The following is a 23670-nucleotide window of genomic DNA, read 5'->3' on the forward strand; positions in this document are numbered from 1 at the left end:
GAAATACTTATAATAATGATAACAGTGAAAGTTATAAACATTACTTCAAGATATCATCATCATCGTACAGGAATCACACACACACACATGTGTGTGTGTGTGTGTGTGTACATATGCATGTATGTATGTATGTATGTATGTATGTATGTATGTATGTATGTATGTATGTATGTTTGTATGTATGTATATATGTATGTATGTATGTATGTATGTATGTATGTATGTATGTATGTATGTATGTATGTATGTATGTATGTATGTATGTATGTATGTAAGTATGTAAATATGTATACATATCATATTCATATTCATCACCATTAAAAATAACAAAACTCATCACGAAGAAGCAGAATAAAGATCAGCGAGAGAATAAAAGGGAGGAGAAGCGAGTCGAGACAGAAAGACCGAGGGGAGTCTTAGCAAGCAAAGGGCCGTTCAAAACAAGCAGTGGTAAAGGACCATCCCCCACTTTATCCTCATTGGGCGTTTTATGTGGGTTAATAGCTTGTACACGCTGTTAGTGTACGAAAAATGAAAATAGCAATTAGGAACATTAATTCATATATATGTTGTTTGAATTACGTATGTGGTTATTATAATTAAGGCCAATTAAGTCATTAACACTAATAAACACACTTGGTAATGAATAAGCAGAACATCCGGAGAAAAATCATGTGGTATTTTGAAGGCATGTTAATGCGACTCTATACATTTTTTCTCACTGATTGTTAACTTGAAAGGTAATTATCTAATTGGGTGAGAGGAGTAAAATCTCTAGATGACTTCCATAATCGGTATGACCATTTCCTCCGTTGCTGAAAGTAATGATTACTTTGAAACGATGGTCGTTAGCACAAAGTAGTGAAACCTGTTTGATGACTCTTATTTGAAACGAGTATAGCCATATAAGGGCGTGGTAGTACCTGTTTACTAGTACCTGGGTATGTAAAAGACCTAAACAACTCATGCACTTATAAAAAAAATGGTTGTACTTATACCTGTATATAGGGAAGACGGAGTCATATCGAAAGAAGAGGACGAGGAGTGTCGTGTCGCCTGGGGTAGGCGGGTCCAAGTCGCATGGCAGTAGGACACGCCCTCCTTCCACCGCCCGTACTTTTGTTAAAGGAGCTGCCAGGAAAAACAAAAGAAAATGAAAATGGTGAAAAAATAATAATAAATGCAACGCCGTCGAAATCTACGGGTCACGCACGCCGCATTTCACACACGCGCCCGCTATTTTTCTTATCACAATTTTCCCTCTTAAAATTCATCAGGATAATACCACGCGCACACCATGCGTCACACACACACACACACACACACACACACACACACACACACACACACACACACACACACACACACACACACACACACACACACACACACACACACACACACACACACACACACACACACACACACACACACACACATACACACACACACACACACACACACACACACACTACACCCTAGCACCCTTAAATCCCCCTCCTCCCGACAGCGTGACTGCCACCCTCGCCCACTCATATGTTACCCGTATACCCACGCCCACACGATACGCCACGCTACTATTTCTGACTCGGGGGAAAGATTATACCCTGACACCCAATCATTCACTTGGTCGAAGGGACGACCATGAGGGCGGTCGAGAGGGATGGGCGCGAGGATAATACACACGCTCAGTCTCAGGCACACGTTCATATGTAACATGCACAGATACACTTACGCGTGTATGTATCATATTCGCTGATACATATAATGTACCTTGTTACGTTCATGGACGTACGCACGTGGACTTAGAACTTGTGTACAGTTGCATGTATACAAGTACACATTATATAAAAACGTGTACATAATCACATATATAATATATGCAAAAAAAAAAGACATAATCATTTAGCAACATAGACTAAAAAAAAAAATGCTAATGAAATTTCTAAGCAAAGAAAAAAAAAATCAGTGAACAAATCATTAAACTTTAAGTCCTTTAATCTCAAGTCTTGATCTTAAGATGCAGTAAAAGATAAAAAAAAAAGAGTAAAAGGCTGTCAAACGAATTTATAACAATGGCAAGCACCAATCTCAAAACAGGAAGACATACAGACAAACAAAAACAATAAAGTCACAGTATAATTACAGCAAAAGGGGGAAGGGGGTGAATAAAAACACAAATAAACAAGACATAACAAGGCAATAACCCCCCCCAACCCCCAACCCCCCACAACCCCATACCCTGAGGTTGCAATCACGTAATATTACGGCCAGACAACAAGCCTGTCTTTTCACCTCTTTCGTAACTATATATTGCATCCGTTTTACGCCCCCCCAACCCCTTATTATTTCCCCCTCCCCCTCCTTCCTCTCTACCCCCTCCCCCTCCTTCGTCTCTACCCCCTCCCCCCTCCTTCCTCTCTACCCCCTCCCCCTCCTTCGTCTCTACCCCCCTCCTTCCTCTCTACCCCCTCCCCCCTCCTTCCTCTCTAGGCCCCCCCCTTCTCGTCTAGGGTTCTCTTGATCTAACTCTTTTTCTTTCCTTCCTCTTTATCTCGTTTTATTTAACTCCTCCTTCCTTGTCCTTCCCTCTATTCTGTCTTTTCCTCTTCTATTCTCGAGTTTCTTTTCCCTTTTATTTCTGTCTCCTCTTCTTCTCCTGTTTATCCTTCTTCTCTTTACTTCTTAAGCTTCTCTCTCTTAGAGAGAGAGAGAGAGAGAGAGAGAGAGAGAGAGAGGACGAGGGGGGGGAGGAGGGGAGAGGAGAGAGGAGAGAGAGATAGATAGATAGGATAGATAGAAGATGGAAAGAGAGAGAGAGAGAGAGAGAGAAGGGAGAGAGGAGGAGGAGAGAGAGAGAGAGAGAAAGGAGAGAGAGAGAGAGAGAGAGAGAGAGAGAGAGAGAGAGAGAGAGAGAGAGAGAGAGCCAGAGACACACAGACAGACAAACAGAAAGACAGAGAGAACCGGAAGGAGAGTTGTTTGCCTCTCTTAGATGAAGATCGACGGAGAAGGCTGAGATGTGATGCTGCGTCAGGATGCTGAGTGAGAGAAACGGATATGCAAAAATACATTGTGTGCGTGCGTGTGTGTGTGTGTGCGTGTGTGCGTGTGTGTTGTGTGTGTGTGTGTGTGTGTGTGTGTGTGGTGTGTGTGTGTGTGTGTGTATGTATGTATGTATGTATGTATGTATGTATGTATGTATGTATGTATGTATGTATGTATGTATGTATGTATGTATGTATGTTTGCATGTATACACAGAAATACGCACCCACACATAGTTAGATATACAGACAGACAAATAGATAGATAAATAGATAGAAAGACAAGATGGAGGAGAGGAGAAAAAGTAGAAGGAGGAGGAGGAAGAGGAGGAAGAAGAGGAAGAAGAAGAAGAAGAAGAAGGAGAAGAAGAAGAAGAAGAAGAAGAAGAAGAAGAAGAAGAAGAAGAAGAAGGAGAAGGAAAGAAGAAGAAGAAGAAGAAGAAGAAAGAAAGAACGAAAGAAAGAAAGAAGAATAAAGCAAAAAAAAAAAGCAAAAAAAAAAGAAAAGGAAGAAAAATAAGAATAAAAAGAAGAAGAAGAAGGCGATGAAGACGACGATGAAGGAGGAGAAGGAGAAGCAGGAGGAGGAGGAGAAGCCAATGGATGAGGAGGAAGACATGGGAGAAAACAGAGAAAGAAGCAATATTGAAATAACTCCACATGGAGAAACCCACATAAAGAAGCCACATGGAGAAACCCACATAAAGAAACCACATGGAGAAACCCACATCAAAGAAACCACATGATGTAACCAATTAAAGAAACCACATGGAGAAACCCACATAAAGAAACCCACATAAAGAAACCACATGATGCAACCAAATAAATGAAAACCACATAAAAGGAACAACGCAAGATTTTAGTGTTTGCAAAGTAGAAGTTTGTATAACATTTTCAGTATGTGTGTGTGTGTGTGCGAGAGAAGTTGCAAACAGTGTTGTTTGTCGCCGAAATTAAACAGCACAGTTTGTCGAGATGACTCACAGTTTAAAAACCGCCTCGTCTTTGTTTGCTGGTGCAATATCCACGATTTTTACTTTTTTTGTCATTAGCGGAGAAGAAAAACAAAGATAGTGTTTTTTCTTCCTTGCGCGAAACTGCAAGAAAACAAACAAACGCAAAAATCCGAAGTTACGAACCAATATTAACCAAGACGGTCTATGTTTCATTCCCAAAGAAAAGAAAAGAAAAACAAATAAACAAAAAAATATGATACACGCAGCATAACGCAAAGAAAAACGAATTAAAAAAGGGAAAGAGAGAGAGAAAAAAAATGAAGACACGAAAAGTAATAGATAAAATTGAAAAGAAAAGTTGATATTCCAAGCGGTGCGGATTTCAGAAAGAGAAGTTTAATTCACAAACTATTTCGGGTCACCATTCACAGAGACAGAAGGAAGCAAGGAAATGGGGGAGCTCATAGATAGAGAGATAGACAGAGAGAAAGAGGGGATTAAGAGAAAAAGAGGGAGAGACTAGGGACAGGAGAATGAGAAAAGGGGAGAGAAAGAGACAGATAAGAGTCGATTTTATTTCCCGCCAAAATATCCTCACTAATAACAAAAGGATAATGATGTCAAACAATAAAAAAATATCCCATTAAAGGTCCGTCATATTTCCCACCTTAAAAGTCTCAATAACAAAAACAACAACTACAAAAACAAATAATAAAAAAAACATTAAACGAAGAAAAATCCCCTCCCCCTCCTCCCCCTCTCTCCCTCCCTCCCCTCTCCCTTCCCTTCTCCCCTCCCTCCCTCCCTCCCTCCCCTTCCCCTCTCTCCCCTCCTCTCCCCCTCCCCCTTCCTCCCCCTCCTTTCCTTCTCCCTCTCCCCCTCTACCACTCTCCCTCCCTCCCCCCCTTTCCCCCAACACACGATCCCACAACAAAGCCACAAACACAGATTTAAAAGGAAAAAATTGGAACGATCAAAAACCCAATTACAAATATCACATACACGTAACGACTCGTAAATAAAATATGATTGTGGGAAACTTGTGAATCCGCGCAGAAAAAAAAACAGCTTTGATGATCGGTAAACGGACGAGAAATGAAGTGACGGAAATGGCAGAGGACAGAGAAAAGGGGTGGATGAAACTGGTGCGAGGAGGAGAGGAAAGAGAGAGAAGAGATGGATAGATAGAGGAAAAGGGGGGGGGGGGGGGGGGGGAGAGGAGGGGGGGGGGAAAGGAGGAGAGAGGAGGAGGAGGGGAGAGGGGGAAGAGAGGAGGAGAGGGGGGAAAGAGGAGAGGAAAAAGGGGGGAGGGGGGAAAGGGGAAAAGAGAGAGAAGAGGGGGAGAGAAGGAGGAGGAGGAAGTAAAAAAGGGGAGAGAGAGAGAGAAAGAAGGGGGGGAAAGAGGAGGGGGGGGAGGGGGAGGAGGGGAGGAGAAAAGGAGAGAGAGGAAAGAGAAGGAGAGAGGAGAAGGAGAGAGGAGGGAAGAGAGAGAGAGAAAAGGAGAGAGGAGAGAGGAAAAAAAAGGGAAAAAGGGGAGGGGAGGAGGGGGAGGAAAAGGAAGGGGGGGGGGGGGAGAGAAAAAAGGGGAAAGGAAAAGGGAAGGAGGAGAAAAAGAGAGTGGGGGGGGGGGGGAAGTGGGAGAAAAAAAGGGAGGGAGAGGGGGGGGGAAAAAAGAGGAGAAGAGAGGAGAGGGGAAGAAAAGGGAGAGAAAAGGGGAGAAAAAGGGAGGGGAGAGAGAAAGGGAGGGGGGGGGGAGGGGGGAGAGGGGAGAGAGAGAGAAGAGGGGGAGGGGGAAAGGAAAAAGAAGAAGAAGAGGGGGGGGAAAGGAAAAGAAAGGGAAAAGGGAAAGGGGGAAAAAGAGAAAAAGAGAGAGGGGGAGGGGGGGGGAAAGGAGGGGGGGAGAGAGAGAGAGAGGGGGGGGGGAGAGAGAAAGGGAGGGGAGGAGGGAGGGGGGGGGAGAGGGAGAGAGGGGAAAGGGGGGAGAGAGGAGGAGGGGGAGAGAGGAAAGGGAGAAAGGGGAAGGGGGGGGAAAAAGGGAAGGGGGGAAAAAGAAAAAAAGGAGGGAAAAAAGGAGAGAAAAGAGGGGGGGGGGAAGGGGGGGGGAGAGAGAAAAGGGAGAAAAAAAGGGGGAGAGGAGGGGGAAAGGGGGGAAGAAGAAAAAAAGGGGGGAAAAGAAAGGGGGGGGGAAAAAGAGGAAGGGGGAAGAAGGGGGAAGAGGGGAGAAAAGGGGAGGGGAAGGAGGGGGAGAGGGGGAAAGGGGGGGAGAGAGAGAAAAGAAAAAGAACCAAAAAAAAAGAGAAAAAAAAAAGAAAAAAAGGGAAGGGGGAAGAAAGGAGGAAAGAGAGAAAGAAGGGAGAAGAGAGAGGAAGAGAGAGGAGGGGGAGGGGGAAAGAGAAAAAGGGGGAAGAAAAGGGAGAGAGGAGAGGGGGAGAGGGAGAGGGGGAGAGAGAAAAAGAGAGAGAAAAAGAGAGAGAAAGAGAGGAGAGGGAGAGGAGGGAGGGGAGGAGAGAAAAAGGAGAGAAAAAGGGTAAAAGGAGGAAAAAAGAGAGAAAAAAAAAAGGGGGCCCAAAAGAAAAAAAAAAGGGGAAAAAAATAAAGGGGGAAAAAGGGGGAGAGGGGAGAGGAAGGGAGGGGAAGGAAGAGAAAAGAGAGGGGGAGGGGAAGAGAAAAGGAGGAGAAGGGGAAGAGAGAGGGAAGAAAAGGAAAAAAAGGGGAAAAAAAAAAAAAAAAAAAACAGAGCAAAAAAAACCCAAAAAACCCCCAGCAACAGAAAACAGAAAAATTTGACCACCCCATTAAACACGAAGTAACGGCCTTTCCAGAAATAATTTTTTAAATACTCGCTTTTTTCCCAATTGAATATTGGCTGTAGCATTTTTTCCCTTTCGCTCCAACACATCACACCAGCGCAAAATCCTAAGCTGGATCATATAACTTAATATTCTCTAAGCTGAATAATTTATCCTAAGCTGCTAAGCTAATTTTCTCTAGGTTGAGCACTTTAGCCTGAGGTGGGATTTTTAGTTCCCCAATCGTTTTTCCTTTTTTTACCTAAACTGAATCATTTTCGTTGGGCAAGTTTCCCTGGATCAGTTACCCCAATTTTCCCTAAGATTGTATCCTTTGCTTTTACCTTTGTAAGCTGGATCATTCACCCTCATTTACCCTCAGCTGTATCTTTATTACCCTAAGTTGCATCATTTACCTTAAGCTGGATAACTTACCCCAATTTTCCTTAAGCTACATTCCTTTACCTTTAGCTTTTTACTTTTACTTTAAGCTTGGATAACTTGCCCCAACTTTCATTAAGCTGAATCCTTTACCTGTAGCTCTTTACCTTTATCTTAAGCTTGGAGCGTTTCCGCTCCGCTTTCCCCCCCTCGACGCTTTGCTTACCCATTTCCCCCCTTTAATATCCTTGAGACCGATCCTGTCTTCGTAACCTCTCCTACGCGCCGCGCCGGAAACTTTTTCCCACAGAAGCGATTAAATTGACTGTCGGTCGTACCCTCTGCGTGCGCTTTACTACGGTCGCTCTGAACGTTGATAAGGTGTGTTCGTTCATTGTGTGATTGGTCTCTGTATTTGTTAGTGGAGATATGTATGTATACACACACAAGCACGCAGAGACGGAAACGTGAGTGCGTACGTACACAAAAAAGCAGGCATATAAGCGCGCGCGCGAACACACACACACACACACACACACACAACATTACACCACACAAACCAAAAAAACACACACCAAAAAAAAACAAAAACACAAAAAACCCAAAAAAAACACAAACAAATTCCCAAAAAAAAGAAACCGAAAAGGAAGAAAAAGAGACAGAAAACAAAAAAACAGGGAAGAAAAAAGAAAGGGGGAGAAAGAGAGAGAGAGAGAGGAGGGGAGAGGGGGAGAAAGAGAGAGAGAGAGAGAGAGAGAGAGAAAAGATAAAGAAAAATTTGGGAAGAAAAAAAAAAAAAAAAGGAAAGGATTTTCGGGGGCCTTTAAAAGTCCCCCCCCCCCTTCCCCTTAAAAAACAAAATAGGGTTCCCCAGGCCCCCTTAAGAAAATTGAAAAAAGGGAATGAGCGCAACAAGCCTCAAAAGGGAAAGGGAAAAGCAAAAAAAAAACCCACGGTGGAAAAGAGGTTTAAAAGAAAAAAAAAAAAAAAAAAAGGATTAAAATTTTTTTTTCCCTTTTTTTTTTTTTTCTCAAAACCAAAAACCTAAATTTTTTTTTTTTTGGGGCCCCTTTTTCAGATTAAAATTTAGGGAAATTTTACCGCCCTCTAATTAGCCAGTTAAAAAGAAATGTAGTAAAGAGGGAAAGGGGGGAAAAAAAAAAAAGAAAAAAGGGGAAAAGAAGAGAAAAAGAAAAAAAGGGAAAAAAGAAAGAGAGGAAAAAAGAAAGAGAGAGAGAGAAGAGAAGAGAGGGGAAGAGAAAGGGGGAGGAGGAGAGGGGAGAGAGAGAATGAAAAAGAAAAAGAATAGATAGAGGGAGCAAAAACCAAAAAAAGAAGCCCTAGAGAGACAGAGAGAAAAGAGAGAGAGAAAAGTTGCAAAGGGAGAAGAAATTAAGGGAAAAAAAAAAAAAAACAAAAAAAGGAAAAAAAGAGACAACCGAAGGGGAAACCCGGGGGGGGGGGAAAAAAAGATAAGAAGGAAAAGGAAACAAAGCAACAAAGAAAAACAGACAGCAAAAACAACATAAAAAGGGAAAGAAGAAGAAAGAAGGGGGAAAAGAGGAAGGTCCCCCTTGGGCCGCTTTTCCCCCAACCCCCAAAAAAAAACGGATCCTTTCCACTTTCCCCGACGCCGCGGGACACACTCTTTACCCTTTTTTGTTCTTTTCTTTTCTTCTTTTTTCTTTTTCTCTTCTCTTTTCTTTTCTCCTCTCCCCTCTCTCTCTTTTTCTTCTCTCTTTTCCCCCTCTCCTTTTTCTTTTTCTCTCCTCCCCCTTTCTCCTCTCTCCCCTCTCTTCTCCTCCCCTCCCCTCTCTCTCTCCTCTTTTTTTTTTTTTTTTTGTTGGGGTGTGTGTGGTGTGGTTTTTTTTTTTATTTTTTTTTTGTTGGGAAAATTTTTTTTTAATTTTTTTCATCAAAGAAAAAGGAAATATTTTTAATAATCTAACAATGTCATAATCAATACATGAATTAATAAGTAAATAGAAAAAAAAAGTGAGAAGCGTGAACACGAATAGATAACAAACAAACAAACAAAAAAGAAAATGTGCTCAAAATGTGTCCGTACGATTTGCCAATCCCTATTTTAACAAGCCTAAACTTTTCACGTGTTATTTACACGCAGTTGAAAGGGTGTCAGGTGTCATGGTACAAACGGAGTGTCACATGTACATCCTCCAATCACCAGAGAGACCAGAACGGGCCGTGTCAGACCCAGTGGTATTAATAGCACCGTGATAAGAATTTCTCCGGTCTCGACTTTTATTACACAAACATTGTATAAAGCGTAGGTTTTATGGTGCGACCCGCTAACGTGTTTGTAAATGTTGATAACTCTTGGGTTCGAGAGTCCCGTGGAAGCGGGTATTCTGCTGAGGATTAATTGGACTGGATGGGTACCATGAGATGTGAGCCTGGGTGTAAGGTCGGGTATACATATGGATGTAAGCTATAGTAAAATAAGCGAAGTCAGTGTCCGTGTGTTTTTTTGTGTGTGTGTGTGTGTGTGTGTATGTGTGTGTGTGTGTGTGTGTGTGTGTGTGTGTGTGTGTGTGTGTGTGTGATAAGAAAAACAAAGGTTGAATCCGCAAAGCCCAATCCTCTTAGAGCACATTATCCCCCACCCTCCTTACATTCCCCCACTTATCACCCTACCTCCTTTACAATCCCCATCCCCTCCACCTACCCCCCACCCCCTTCCCTCCCTCCCTCCTCACCCCTTCCCTCTCTCCCTCCCTCCTCACCAACCCCCTCCCTCCCTCCTCACCCACTCCCCTCCTTCCCCCCTTACCCCTTCCCTCCCTCCCTCCCTCCCCCTTCCCCCACCCCTTACCCCATCCCCCCCTCCCTTCCTCCTCCCCAACCCCCCCTCCCTCCCCTCCCAATTTCCTCCTCCCTCCCTCCTTCCCTCACCCACCCCGCCTCCTCCCTTAAAAAAAAAAAAAAAACGTTATCTCGACGTTCGAAAGACAAGGACACTTCCTCCCGCTGCCCTTCGCTCTTAATCACGATAAGGAAAGGAGTCGTTTCGCATCGACAGCTAATCCTTCTAAATAGATTCGTTGTGTCGTTATCTCGCGTTCTGTTCAAGTTCAATGTGTTCGAAGCTTTGTTTATGTTTTCGGAGGTTGGCGAGAATTTTTTTTTTTTTTCGAAGTTGCGTCGGGGATTCGGATAAAGGTTGTGCTAAAGATTTTTTTTGGTTTATTTGCTTTGTTTGTTTGTTTGTTTGTAGATCGCTTTGTTTATTTTAATGCAATTATCGATTTATTTATTCATTCATTCATATATTTATATATGCAACGTGTTCGGATCTTTGTTTATGATCTTGGACGCTGGCAGATTTTTTTTTTCCGATAGGTTGCGTCAGAGATTCGGATAAAGGATGTACTAAAGAAATATTTTTTTGTTTGTTAATCTATTTATGCATTGTCTGTTTGCTAATTTGTTTATTTGTTTATTTATTTATTCATTTATTCAACTATTCGGAGCTTTGCTTATATTTTCGGACGTTGATTGTTGGTTGTATGAGATTTTTTCTTCTATTTACCTGGCAGAGGCGAATTTGCTGTGTTTATTCATATATATATATATATATATATATATATATATATATATAATATATAATTTTTTTTTTTTTTTTTTTTTTTTTTTTTCATTAATTTATTTATCACATCGTAAGATTCATCAATAGTGCGATTCATCATAGAAAACAGATCCTCTGTATTTTGAAACAATGCTTTGGAGGCAGAGGTAGATAGGTCTTGATCTCTGGAGTGATGTGTCCATACTTCATGATAATACGAAAAAGTGACGAAATTTTACGGTAATTAAAAGTATATAAGAATAGGTCTTTGCCTTGGGTTTTGTGGTTAGCTTGACTTTGATTGCTCGAGAAAACGGATGTGGTTGGCAAGCACGGCAAGCTGCTTGGAAACCGCAAACTGCAGTATATAGATCTCAAGGCGCGATTTCTGTAAGTTATCTACCTGTTTGGTTGATTGTTTTTTTATCTGTCCACTAATTCTTTCTCTCTATCTTTCATTTTTGCTCTCGCTATCTCTCTCTCTCTCTCTCTCTCTCTCTCTCTCTCTCTCTCTCTCTCTCTCTCTCTCTCTCTCTCTAGATCTCTCTAGATCTCTCTCTCTCTCTCTCTAGATCTCTCTCTCTCGCTTTCGTTCTGTGTGTTGTGTGTGTGTGTTAAGTGAAAGTACAAGTAAGTGTGCGCGTGTGCATGTGCGTCTGTATCTGTGCCTTTGTCTGTGTCTTTGTCTTTGTGTCTGTGTCTGCGTATGCCTGTGCGTATGTAAGTCATTGTGTATCTGTGTTTCATCCTTTTGTTATGGTCTAAAACACGATCTCGCAGAGCCCGGATGAACAAGGCGAAGCGGAAGTTACAGGAACAAAAGACTAACGCCGGTTAAAGTGAATTGAAAACTGTGCGGAATGTCTCGTTGTATTCGAATATCCGGAGTCCATCCTGTTTCACCTTTCACATACATGCACATATGCATGTGCACATACACGCACGCATGCACGCTCATGTACACACACACACACACACACACACACACACACACACACACACACACCACACACACACACACACACACACACACACACACACACCACGCACACACATTCTTACACAGATCGTGGGTAAAGTAGAGACAGAGAGAGAGGGGGGGGAGGGGGAGACAGACCATATTGTACATACAAAAATACATAAATTACATACATACATAGCATACATACATACATACATACATACATACATACATACATACATACATACAAGCATACATACATACGAGCATACATACATACAGACAGAAGAGAAAGAGAGAGAGAGAGACATAATGACAAACATACATACATACACACAGAGACATATATGCACACCCTTCTCACTGTATGTATTTGCTAATTTATTCATTTATTCATTAATACATTGCTAAACTAGTCCACTATTTATTTTTGCTCATGCTTTGGATTGTAATTCGATATTCACAAGTGCATTTAAAAAGCGTTTTCATTAATTGCAAATATATGTGAAGTGAGCGAGATAGAGAGAGAGAGAGAGAGAGAGAGAGAGAGAGAGAGAGAGAGAGAGAGAGAGAGAGAGAGAGAAGAGAAGAGAAGAGAAGAGAAAAGAGAATGAAAGAAGAATGAAAAAAGAAGAGGAGAGAAGAGAAGAGAAGAGAAACAGAACCATAAAGAGGCAGATTCTCGCCACTTTTACTGATCGCAAAATTATGAAAATGAAAGGAAAACAATGAAAACGAAAGAAAATTAATGAAATCGAAAGAAAGATGAAGAAAACGAAAGAAAAATAATGAAATCGAAAGAAAAATAATGAAAACGAAAGAAAAATAATGAAAACGGAAGAAAAATAATGAAAACGAAAAAAATATAAAAACGAAAGAAAAATAATGAAAACGGAAGAAAAATAATGAAAGCGAAAGAAAAAATAAATGAAAACGAACGAAAAAATAATGAAAACGAAAGAAAAAATAACGAAAACGAAAGAAAGATAAGGAAAACGAATGAAAAATAATGCAAATGTGAGAAAAATAAAACCCACCGATTCCCTCGAGCTTCTACACCATTAATTACAGAAGGGCAGGTAATTCCCCCACCCTCTTTGTTATTCTCATGACAACTCATGTCACACTGTCAGCCATCAGACATGCTAAGTGTGTCTTTTACGTTCCGTCATTCTGGGCTGTCAGTCAGTAAACAGGGATAATTATCATACATAATTAATTAATCGCTAGCCACACCAGTTGCATATTAACAGGTTTTTGTCACCGAAGTAGAGAAATATCAAGTTCCCTTATCTTATCGTAATGTTTATCGTGTGTGATATCTTAGTTATCTTTCCTTATTAAAAGTACCTCGAACGGAAAGAGGGGGTGAATAGAAGAGGAGGATTGAAAGGAGAGCAGGACGAGTGCATATTAGAAGGTTTGATAAGTTAGGAGAAGGGATAAGTTCCTTATAGTGGGAGATGTATTAGAGATGAGATATCATAGTTACAGACAGACGATAACAAGAACCTCGATACGAAAGAGAGGGATAGGAGAGAGCATAGGAGGAGAGGAGGAGAGAGAGAGAGAGAGAGAGAGAGAAAGGGAAAAAATGGAGGAAAAAGAAAATATTGCTTCAGATATCGGGAGGTTTGCAAGTAGGAGCATGAAAGATAGAAGAGAAGACGAGAGAAGAAGGAGAGAAGAGAGAAGTAAGAGAAAGAGGAGAGAGAGAGAGAGAGAGAGAGATACAGAAGGATTATATCACTAAAGAGAGCCATGATGCGCACACACAAAAGCTATCACTAGACCTCGCATATACGCACAAACGCACGTGAACAGCCAAACAAACGGACAATGCAGAGGAGTACAAAAGAAAATTAACAAACAAAAGCCGTTCTACCACAAACCTTTCTTCTCCTTAACCCATCTTATCTTATGAAAGGGGTAAGCCGTCCTCTAGCCCTCCCTACCCCCCCCCTCTTCCTTCCCTCCTCCTCCCTCCCCTTCCCTTCCTTTCCCTCCTCCTCCTCCTTCTATACCCCTCTCTACCCCTCCCCTTCCCTCCTCTTCTTTCCCTCTCTACCCCTCCCCTTGTCTCCTCTCCCTCCTCCTTCCTCACCCTCCCCTCCCCACCCTTTCTCCTCCTTCCCTTTCCCTCCCCTCCCCATCCCTTCCCCTCCTCGCCCACCCCTCCCTCCGTCCCCACCACTCCTCTCTCCCTTAATTGGTAGCCTCCTCCCTTTGCCCTAATAGAACGGTCTCCCTCATGTTCCTCACTGCAATTCCTAACCTTTTTTTTTCTTCTCTCTCTCTCTCTTTTTTTTCGTTATCCTCTTTTCTCTTTCTCTCTTTTTTTTTTTTCCTAAAGCTAGGTGTGTTCGCTCGTTCCATGTTTTTTTTTGTTTTTATTTTCTGTGTTCTGGCTCCTTATGTCTGTCTGTCGACCTGTCAGTGTTTCTCTCTCTCTCTCTTTCTCTCTCTCTCTCTCTCTCTCTCTCTCTCTCTCTCTCTCTCTCTCTCTCTCTCTCTCTCTCTCTCCTCTCTCTCTCTCTCTCTCTCTCTCCCTCCGTCTATCTGTCTGTCTATGTCTTGTGAGTCTGTCAGTCTGTATGTCTGTCTCTCTCTATCTGTCTGTCTGTCTCCTATCCATTTATGTTTTGTCTGTGTCTCCCTGTTTATCTGCCTCATTAGTCTGTCCGTCCGTCCTCCCCCCCCCCTTTGCAACCCCTCCCCCTCTGTTCCCTCTGTTATCTGCCTCGAAATCAGCTTCCGCCGCTCTCCCCCCCCCTTCTCCCCCTCCCCCTCCCTCCCCCCCCCCCTCAGGCCCTGTTTCATTCCCTCTAATGTCCCACTCCTAAAAGGCCCTTCTTCTGAATCTTCTATTTTCTCTCTTTTTTCTCTTTTTTTTTACGTTCTGTCTCTCTCTTCTTCTTTTTTTTTACCTTTTTACGTTCTTTTTTTTATCTCTCTCTTTCTCTTTATTTTTTCCTTCTCTCTCTTTTTCTTTTTTTCTTTCTTTATCTCTGTATTTTCTCTTTTTGTCGCGCTATCTCTTTCCTTCTCTCTCTCTCTCTCTCTCTCTCTCTCTCTCTCTCTCTCTCTCTCTCTCTCTCTCTCTCTCTCTCTCTCTCTCTCTCTCTCTCTCTCTCTCTCTCTCTCTCTCTCTCTCTCTCTCTCTCTCTCTCTCTCTCTCTCTCTCGTCCCATTCTTCTGTACTACACTCTTCCCCTTTGATGAAATATCCTCTTTCTCCCTCTCCTCTTTTGGACTCCCCCCCCCCTCACTTCTCCCTCTCTTATGAAACACTCCTTCTCCCTCTTTCTAAAGTATTCCTTATTCCTCCAAATTAGGAAAGATAATTTTCCTTACTTTTTAGGAAAAATGAAAATTCTCTTTTTTTTTTTATTAACTGTCATTCATTCTATTTTCCTGCTACTCTTCACTCTTTCTCTCCCTTTCCTTTTTTGGAGTTTTCTTTTCCTTTTCTATTTGTTGAAGCACTCTTTCCCCCCTTCTCTCTCTCTCTCTCTCTCTCATTCTCTGTCTCTCTCTCTCTCTCTCTCTCTCTCTCTCTCTCTCTCTCTCTCTCTCTCTCTCTCTCTCTCTCTCTCTCTCTCTCTCTCTCTCTCTCTCTCTCTCTCTCTCTCTCTTCTCTCTCTCTCTCTCTCTCCTCTCTCTCTCTCTTCTTTCTCTCTTCTTCTTCTTCTTTTTTTTTTCTTCTTCTTCTATGTGACTTGCTTTATCTGTGCTTCTGTCGGTCCCTTCATCTCCTCACCCCTTCACCCCTTCACCCCTCTTACTTGTCAGTAAAAAGGAATCTTTCTTTTGGAATCTTGTCCTATAGCTATTGACACCATTAAACTATTCGTAACTAGTAGTAAACTGAATCTGAAAAGACGACAGACACTGATTCATGAAGATTATTATACATCGGTCGGCGGCCACAGAATGAAAAAGGTTGGAATCCACTGCTTCAACGCCCCTCCCCCTCATCTTACTTCACCCCCCCCCTGTCCTCCTCCTCCTTGAACCCTCCTCACCCTCCCCGTCACCGTGGATGTCTTGAGGTCCGCCCGCCTGACTTCCTTCAGAACCTCTTTCGTGTTGATGGGTCCTAGCCTCTCGTAGCAACAGTGTCTGTCTCTGTCTCTCTCTCTCTTCCTCTCTCTTTCTCTTTCTCTTTCTCTGTCTCTGTCTCTGTCTCTGTCTCTGTCTCTCTCTCTCTCTCTCTCTCTCTCTCTCTCCTCTCTCTCTCTCTCTCTCTCTCTCTCTCTCTCTCTCGCACGTAAGCGAAAAGTGACATGAGTTGTTTATGTCCCTTCGTGTGCCTGTCTGAGAATTTTATTCACAGAACTTTATAGAAGTTTTGTTTTTTATATATCTGTTTTATCAATTTATCCATTTACTGACTCGATTCCTTATTTATCAGTCTGTTTATATTCTTATCTCATCCGCTTTGCTCTCCATTTGTGTGCGTCGAACTGACGTTTTCTTAAGCGAGAGAGCGAGAGATGATTTGAATCATAATGATCTGAGTTCTTTCCTACTACGTTTCGTTTGTCTTTGTACTTATTTTTATTTTTCTGTTTTCTTTATGGCACTTTTTTATTATTCTTAATTATCTTTCTTCCAGTCTCTTGGTGTGTGTGTGTGAATGTCGTTGTGTATGTATGTGTTTGCGTATGCGTTTATGTTTGTATGCATGTGTGTGTGTGTGTTTTTGCATATATGTATGTGTGTAGATGTATGTGTGTCTGTCTCTATGTCTTTTTATGTGCATGTGTGTGTCTACGTATATGTGCATAAGTGTATCTGTGTCTGTATGTATGTACGTGTGTGTGTCTATGTAAATGTGCATGTGTATCTACTTAAATGTGTGCGTATGTGCACATCCGTATCTATGTATACGTGTGTATGTATCTACGTATATGAGTATGTGTAGGTGTGCGTATGTGTACGTGTGAGCGGCTACGTACATTCTTGTACTCTTCCGCGTGTGCCTCTTCCCCTTCCCCCCCTACCTCCTTTCCCCCTCCCCCCTCTCCTCCTACCCCCCCCCCTTTTTTTTACCCCTTTCCCCCTTCCCCTTCCTTCCTCCCCCTCCCCTTCCCCCTCCCCCTCCTCCCCTCCCCCCCCTCAACGATTTATTGATGTAAGGAGAACCGGTTGGCTGCGGACGACACACTCGGAGCCTCGAAGACAGTTAAGAAGAGTATGTGCGGATTAGTGAGCAACCTTGCAGTCCTTCTACGGAAAGTCACAGTCTAAAGCAGAGTCGGCAGTAAAGCGTTTGAGTCTTCCTTTAGCGTTTGGTTGGGAAGAGAATAAAGTGTGTTTTGAAGATCGGTTATAAGTGAATTGTTTTGCGGGATGAGAACGAAGAGGGAGAAGAAGAAAAAATAATAATAAAATTAAGAAAAAAAGAAAAAAAGAAAAAGACAAAATAGAAGAAGAATAAGAAGAAGAAGAAGAAAAAAAAAAAAAAAAAAAAAAAAAAAAAAAATATATATTATATATTATATATTTTATATATATATATATAAAAATATATTGTGTGTGTGTGTTTGGTGGTGTGTGTGTGTGTGTGGGTGTGGTGTTTGTGTGTGTGTGTATATATCTATCTTCAAGATCGGTTATATAAAAAAGGGATTCCGAGAAGAAAAAATATATACATATATATCTTGAAGATCAGTCATATATAAAAGCGTTTTCCCGAGATGAGAAAAAATATGTCTTGAAAATCGGCTATATATATATATATATATATATATATAAAATTATTATTTTAAATATTAAAAAAATTATATAAAGGATGCTGATTAACGTAACTGCAACAGGTTGGGGGGGGGGGGGGGGGGGGGGGGGTAAGGGGGGGGGGGGGGGGGGGGGGAGAAGGGGGGGTGGAGGGGGAGGAGGGGGGGGGGAGTAACAAGGAAAAGCGAATTGAGGGAGGGGGGGGGGGGGGAGGAGGAGGAGGAGGGGGAGGAGGGGGAGGGGGAGAGGATCAAGGAACAGGCGAATGGGGGAAGAAAGAGGGAAGGGGAAGAGAAGGGGGAAGGGGAAGAGGATTAAAGAAGAAGCGAATGAGAGGAGGAGGTGGAGGAAGGGAGAAAAGAGAAGGGAGAAGCGATTTTGAGGGGGAGGGGAGGGCAGGGGGGGGGGGCAGAAGGAGAACGGCATGGCAGGTTGCTACACTTTTTAAGCAATTGCATGTCTGATTGCAAATGCTGTAGGTGGGGTGGGGAGGGGAACCTGTCTTTAATTTTTTTTATTAAACCTTTTTTTTAAAACCTTCTCTGTTTTTAAAATTTTTTTCAAACCGTATTTTTAAATTCTATTTTCCCCATCTAACTTTTTCCTTTTCTCTTTCCTATCTCCATTTTTTTCTTTTTTTTCCTCCTTTTTCCCCCTTTTTTCTAATCTCCATCAAATTTTTTTTCTTTATATTTCTACAATCATTTCTTTTCTCTTTTGTGTGATTTTAGATGATTTTTCTGCCGATCTCTTCGTCTGCCACTTATTTCACCTTTGTCTGTTTGTTTGTCTGTCATTCAGTCTGTCTATTTCTCTGCCTGTCTATCTATTAGCTAACTGTCTATCACTTACATATTTTCTCCGTCTCCGTATCTTTTTCCCTCTTGTCTTCCATCTCTCTCTTTATCTATCTACTTATCTATCTATCTATCTTTCTTTCTTTCTACCTACTTACTTACCTATCTATCTATCTATCTATCTATTATCTATCTTATTTATTTTTATTATTTTTATATATATATATATATATATATATATATATATATATATATATATATATATCTTTCTTTCTTTCTTTTTTCTTCCATTCTTTCTTTCTACCTATCCATCTATCTATCTATCTTTCTTTCTATCTATCTATCTATCTTTCTTTCTTTCTACCCACCACTTTTCTTTCTTTCTTTTCTTCTTCTTCTTATCCCATCTATCTCATCCTTTTTCTTTCTTTCTTCTTTCCCATCTACCTACCTACCTACCTACCTATCTATCTATCCATTTACTTTTCTATCTTTCTTTCTATCTATCTATCTTATCTTTTTCTATCTATCTATCATCTATCTACTCTATCTATCTAATTTTTATCTATCTATCTATTTTTCTTCTTCTTCTCTTCCCTTTTCTTTTTTACCCTCTTCCTATCTTTATTTTATTTTTCCCCCCCCCACTCTCCCCTTCTCTTCCCCCCTCTTCAAATACCCCCCATCACCCCTAAATAAATAAAAAATTTAAAAAAAATAAAGAAATTTAAAAAAAAAAAAAAAAAAAAAAAAAAAAACGCGCGTAACAAGACGCGTTCAGCTGGAATGGCAGGTAGAGAGATGGGGGGGAGGGGGGAGAGGGGGAGGGGAGGGAAGAGGAGGGGGGGAAGGGGAGGGGGTGGGGGGAGGGGAGTAGGAGGAGGGGAGGGGAGAGATGGGGGAGGGAAGGAGGAGGGGAGATGGGAGGTGAGAAGGAGGAAGGGAGGGAGGGAGGGAGGGTGAGGGAAAGGGGGGGGTAGTAATGGAAAGGGGGGGGGGGGCGAGAGCCGTCTCTGAGACCAGGTTAGTGCGTTCTGGTGGCGCCAGGTCGGCTCCTCGCCGTGTGGCCGGAGGCAGGGACACGCTCGCTTCTCACCCGCTCGCTCGCTCTCTATCTCTCTCGCTCTCTCTCTATCTCGCCCCTCGCTCTCTCTCCTCCTCTCTCCTCTCTCCTCTCTCTCGCTCTCTCTCTCTCTCTCTCTCCTCTCTCCTCTCTCTCCTCATCTCCCCTCTCTCTCTCTCTCTCTCTCTCTCTCTCTTTCCTCCTCTCCTCTCTCCTCGCTCTCGCTTCCCTCCTTCTCCCCTCTCTCTCCTCCTCGCTCCTCTCTCCTCTCCTCTCTCTTCCTTCTCTCCTCCCTCTCTCTTCTTTCATTTTCGTTTTCAACTTCACTCTTTCTCATTTCTGCCTTCGTCTCTCGTCTGCTATGCTATGCTCATGTAAATTTAATTTTTATGTATGGATGTATTATTATGTGATGTTATCTTTTATTTATGTTTTTGTTTTGGTATCCCGTATGAATGCCTGTCTGTCTGTTTGCGTATATCCATTTGTGTGTCTGTCTATTTGTCTTTCTGTCTGTCTGTCTGTCTATCTATCTATCTGTCTGTCTGTCTGTCTATTTGTTTGTCTGTCTGTCTGCCTATCTGTCTGTCTGTTTGTCTGTCAGTCCGTCCGTCCGTCCGTCTAATCCACTTATCTGTTTATCTCCCTCCTTCCCATCCACCCATTCTTCCTTCCTTTCCCCCCTCCCCACTTTTCTCCCTCCCTTCCTCCTCCTCCTCTACCACGTCCCTCGCGTCTGGAACATCCTTCCTAATTTCTTAAAACAAGAATAAATCGACGAAATCCTTCAAGATAAATATAAAGACGTTTTTCTTTTCATTGTTACAGTAAAATCTATGTTGTAGTTGTATAACATAGTAGAATTAATGTAGTAAACTGTAGTAAAACTGTAGTAACGTTACTGTTGTTGACATCACTGTTTTTGACATATTTGAAACGTTCATTTCATACGTTTTCCTTTTTTGATATTTATATTTTGTAATTTTTATTTGTTTATCTGTTTGTTTGTTGTTTGTTTCTTCTGTATACTGTATCTAACATCGCGTCTGTTAGTGAGCTTTCCTTAGCAGACTGCTTTGTCATGAACTATGCAATCATCTACGCCAGGTATTCCTTTATTGGCACATAAACCTCCCACCTCCTTCCCACACTTATTTTTTCCCTCTCTCTCTCCCTTCTTCTCCCCTCCTTCTCTTCCTTCCTTCCTTCCTTCCTTCTCTCTCTCTCTCCTTCCTTCCCATTCTCCCGCCTTCTCTCTCTCCCTCCCTCCATCGTTCCCTCCCTCTTTCCCACCTACCAACCACCCATCCACCCACCATCCGTCCCACCCTCCCTCCCTCCCTCTCTCTTTCCCTCCTTTCCCTTTTCCCTCCCCCACCCCCCCTCCTCATTCCCCCCCTCCCTCCCTCCTCCTTTTTTCCTCCCCTCCCCCCCCTCCCCCCCTCTTTTCTCCACCCTCCCCCCCCTTTCCCTCCTCCCCCACCCCACCCCCCTGTCCCTTAGCACAGCGGTCGAACCCCCCTTTTAAACAGCTCTCCCGCCCTTGTTCGATCTGTCTCATCCTCGCTATTCAGTGGAATTGCTGTCTCATTTCTTCCTGTGAAATAGCTATTGAAAAGGATTGTTGTCTGGCGTTTGTTGTTGACGATGGCCATGACTTGGTTATTGTTGTCATTGTTGTTGTTGTTGTCATTGTTGTTGGATATGTTGGAGTTGTTCGTTGTTGTTGTTGGAGTTGTTGTTGTTGTTGGAGTTGTTGCTGTTGTTGGAGTTGTGGTTGGATTGTTGTTGTTGTTGTTGTTGTTGGAGTTGTTGTTGTTGCTGGATATGTTGTTGTTGTTGCTGGATATGTTGAAGTTGGTGGTGGTGTTATTGCATATGTTGTTGTTGTTGTTGATATTGTTGTTTTTGTTTTTGTTGTGTTGTTTTCATTGTTGTTCTTGTTCTTGCAGTTGTAATACTAATGCCTTTATTGTTATTTCGGCTGCTGTTGTTGCTGTTTTTGTTAATGCCTCTGATGTTTTTGTGTTGTTGTTGTTATTGTTGTAGTATCTGTTGCTATTGATGTTGATGTTGTTGTTATTCTTGTTTGTTTGTTTTTTCTTGACTCTGCTTTTGTTGCAGTTACCGTTCTTGTTGTTATTGTTTCTGTTCTTGTTCTTGTTTCTGGTATTTTTGTTGTTGTTGTTGTTTTTGTTGTTGTCTTAGCTCTTATTCTTATAATCATTTCTCTCTAATTTTGTTGTTTCTGAATTTGTTATTCTGTTGTTGGTTCTGTTGTTTTGTCGTTGTCCTTGTTTTGCCGCAAAATTTTTCGTGTTGTTGGGGTTTTTGTGTTTTTGTGTGTGTGTGTGTGTGTGGGTGGGGGTGTGTGTGTGTGGGTGTGTGTGTGTGTGTGTGTGTGGGTGGGTGTGTAGGCTTATATATATCTATATATACAACCGTACATTTACATATATACACGTATATTCAAATACAAAAGTACCTACAAAACTACATACTTAAAGCCCACATAGTTAGGAATAAAGGCCTATATGACGGCGGGCGGCACGCGGCCTGTTGCCTCACGTTGCACCGCCCGCAGGGGAAAGGGCCCACCCCCCGTGCGGCCGCCCCCTCAAACCCTGTCTCAAAAAAGCCAGGCGAGTTCTTTTTCGTTGCGGTTTGGCATCGGCTTTCTCCCTAAATCATGTTCCTCCCTCCTTTCTCCCTGAGTCAGTTCCTCCCCCCTTCTCCCTAAGTCAGTTCCTCCCTCCTTCTCCCTAAGTCAGTTCCTCCCTTCTTCTCCCAAAGTCATCCTCCCCCCCCTTTCCCTAAATCATTCCCCCCTCCTTCTCCCCCCAAATCAGTTCCTCCTCCTTCCCCTAAAATCGTCCTCCCTCCTTCTCCCTAAGTCAGTTCCTCCCTCCTTCTCCCTAAGTCAGTTTCCCCCCTCCTTCACCCTAAGTCAGTTCCCCCTCCTTCTCCCCCAAGTCAGCTCCTCCCTCCTTCTCCCTAAGTCAGTTCCTCCCTCCTTCTCCCTAAGTCAGCTCCTCCCTCCTTCTCCCTAAGTCAGTTCCTCCCTCCTTCTCCCTCAGTCAGCTCCTCCCTCCTTCTCCCTAAGTCAGTTCCTCCCTCCTTCTCCCTAAGTCACTCCCCCTCCCCTTTTTCCCTAATAGCTCCTCCCCCTTCTCCCTAATCAGTTCCTCCCCCCTTTCTCCCCCGAGTCAGTTCCCCCCCCTTCTCCCAAGTCGCTCCTCCCTCCTTCTCCCCAAGTCATTTTCCCCCCCTTCTCTCTAAGTACTCCTCTCTCCTTCTCCCCTGATCAGTTCCCCCCTCCTTTCTCAATCAGTCCTCTCCCTTCTTCTAAGTCAGCTCCTCCCTCCTTCTCCCTGGCAGCTCCCCCCTCCTTTCCCCTAAGTTTAGTTTTCCCCCCCTCCTTCCCCAAGTTTTTCCCTCCCCCCTTTTCCCAATTCATTCCCCCCCTTCTCCCTAAGTCAGTCCTCCCTCCTTCTCCCCAAGTCCTCCTCCCTCCTTTCCCTAAGCAGCTCCCCCTCCTTTCCCAATCAGTTCCTCCCCCCCCTTTTTCCCTAAGTTGCTCCTCCCTCCTTCTCCCCTGAGTCAGGTTCCCCCCTCTTCTCCTAAGTCACTCCCCTCTCCTTCTCTCCCAATCAGTTCCCCCCCCTCCTGGTTTTTTTTTCCCCTTTCCTTCCCTAAAGTTCCCTTTTCCCCCAACCCCCCCTTTTCCCCAAATCACCCCCCCCCCCCCCCCCCCCCCCCCCCCCCCCCCCCCCCCCCCCCCCCCCCCCCCCCCCCCCCCCCCCCCCCCCCCCCCCCCCCCCCCCCCCCCCCCCCCCCCCCCTTTTTTTTTTTTTTTTTTTTTTTTTTTTTTTTTTTTTTTTTTTTTTTTTTTTTTTTTTTTTTTTTTTTTTTTTTTTTCTCTCCACTCTTTTCACCCCTCATCCCCCTCCCTTCCTCCATCCCCCCCCCATCACCTCCAAAAATCTTCCTTTTTCCCCCTCCTACCCTTTTCTTTCCCCCCTCCCCCCTTCTCCTCCTCCCTCACCCTCCTTCTTCTTCCTCCCCCTCTTTTCCCTCCCCTTTCCCTCACCCTTCTCCCTTTCTCCTTCCCCACCTCCCACCTCCAACCTCCCACCTCCCACCTCCCACCCCCCTCCCTCCCCACCCCCCCCCCCCCTCGTTCCCTCCTCCTCCCCCACCCCCCCCCTCCCACCTCCCCCCCCTCCCTTCCCCCCCTCCCTCCCCCCCCCCCTCCCTTCCTCCCCCCCCCCCCCCCCCTCCCCCCTCCCCCAACCTCCCAAAAACCCCCCCCTTTTCCCTTTCCCCCAAAAAAAAAAAAAAAAAAAAAAAAA

The 23670-nt window shown here is 43.4% G+C and overlaps 1 protein-coding gene across 1 annotated transcript in view; it reads right to left on the reverse strand.

Moving 5' to 3' along the window:
- LOC119589652 (synaptogenesis protein syg-2-like) overlaps positions 1-23670 on the reverse strand; it is an 88395-nt gene that overhangs the window by 32737 nt on the left and 31988 nt on the right. The window contains exon 2 of the mRNA XM_037938246.1: positions 999-1131. Coding sequence (XP_037794174.1) covers positions 999-1131 — 133 coding nt within the window. The remainder of the gene's footprint in view (positions 1-998; positions 1132-23670) is intronic.

The sequence above is a fragment of the Penaeus monodon genome, chromosome 26, assembly GCF_015228065.2.
Source record: "Penaeus monodon isolate SGIC_2016 chromosome 26, NSTDA_Pmon_1, whole genome shotgun sequence".
Lineage (NCBI taxonomy): Eukaryota > Metazoa > Arthropoda > Malacostraca > Decapoda > Penaeidae > Penaeus > Penaeus monodon.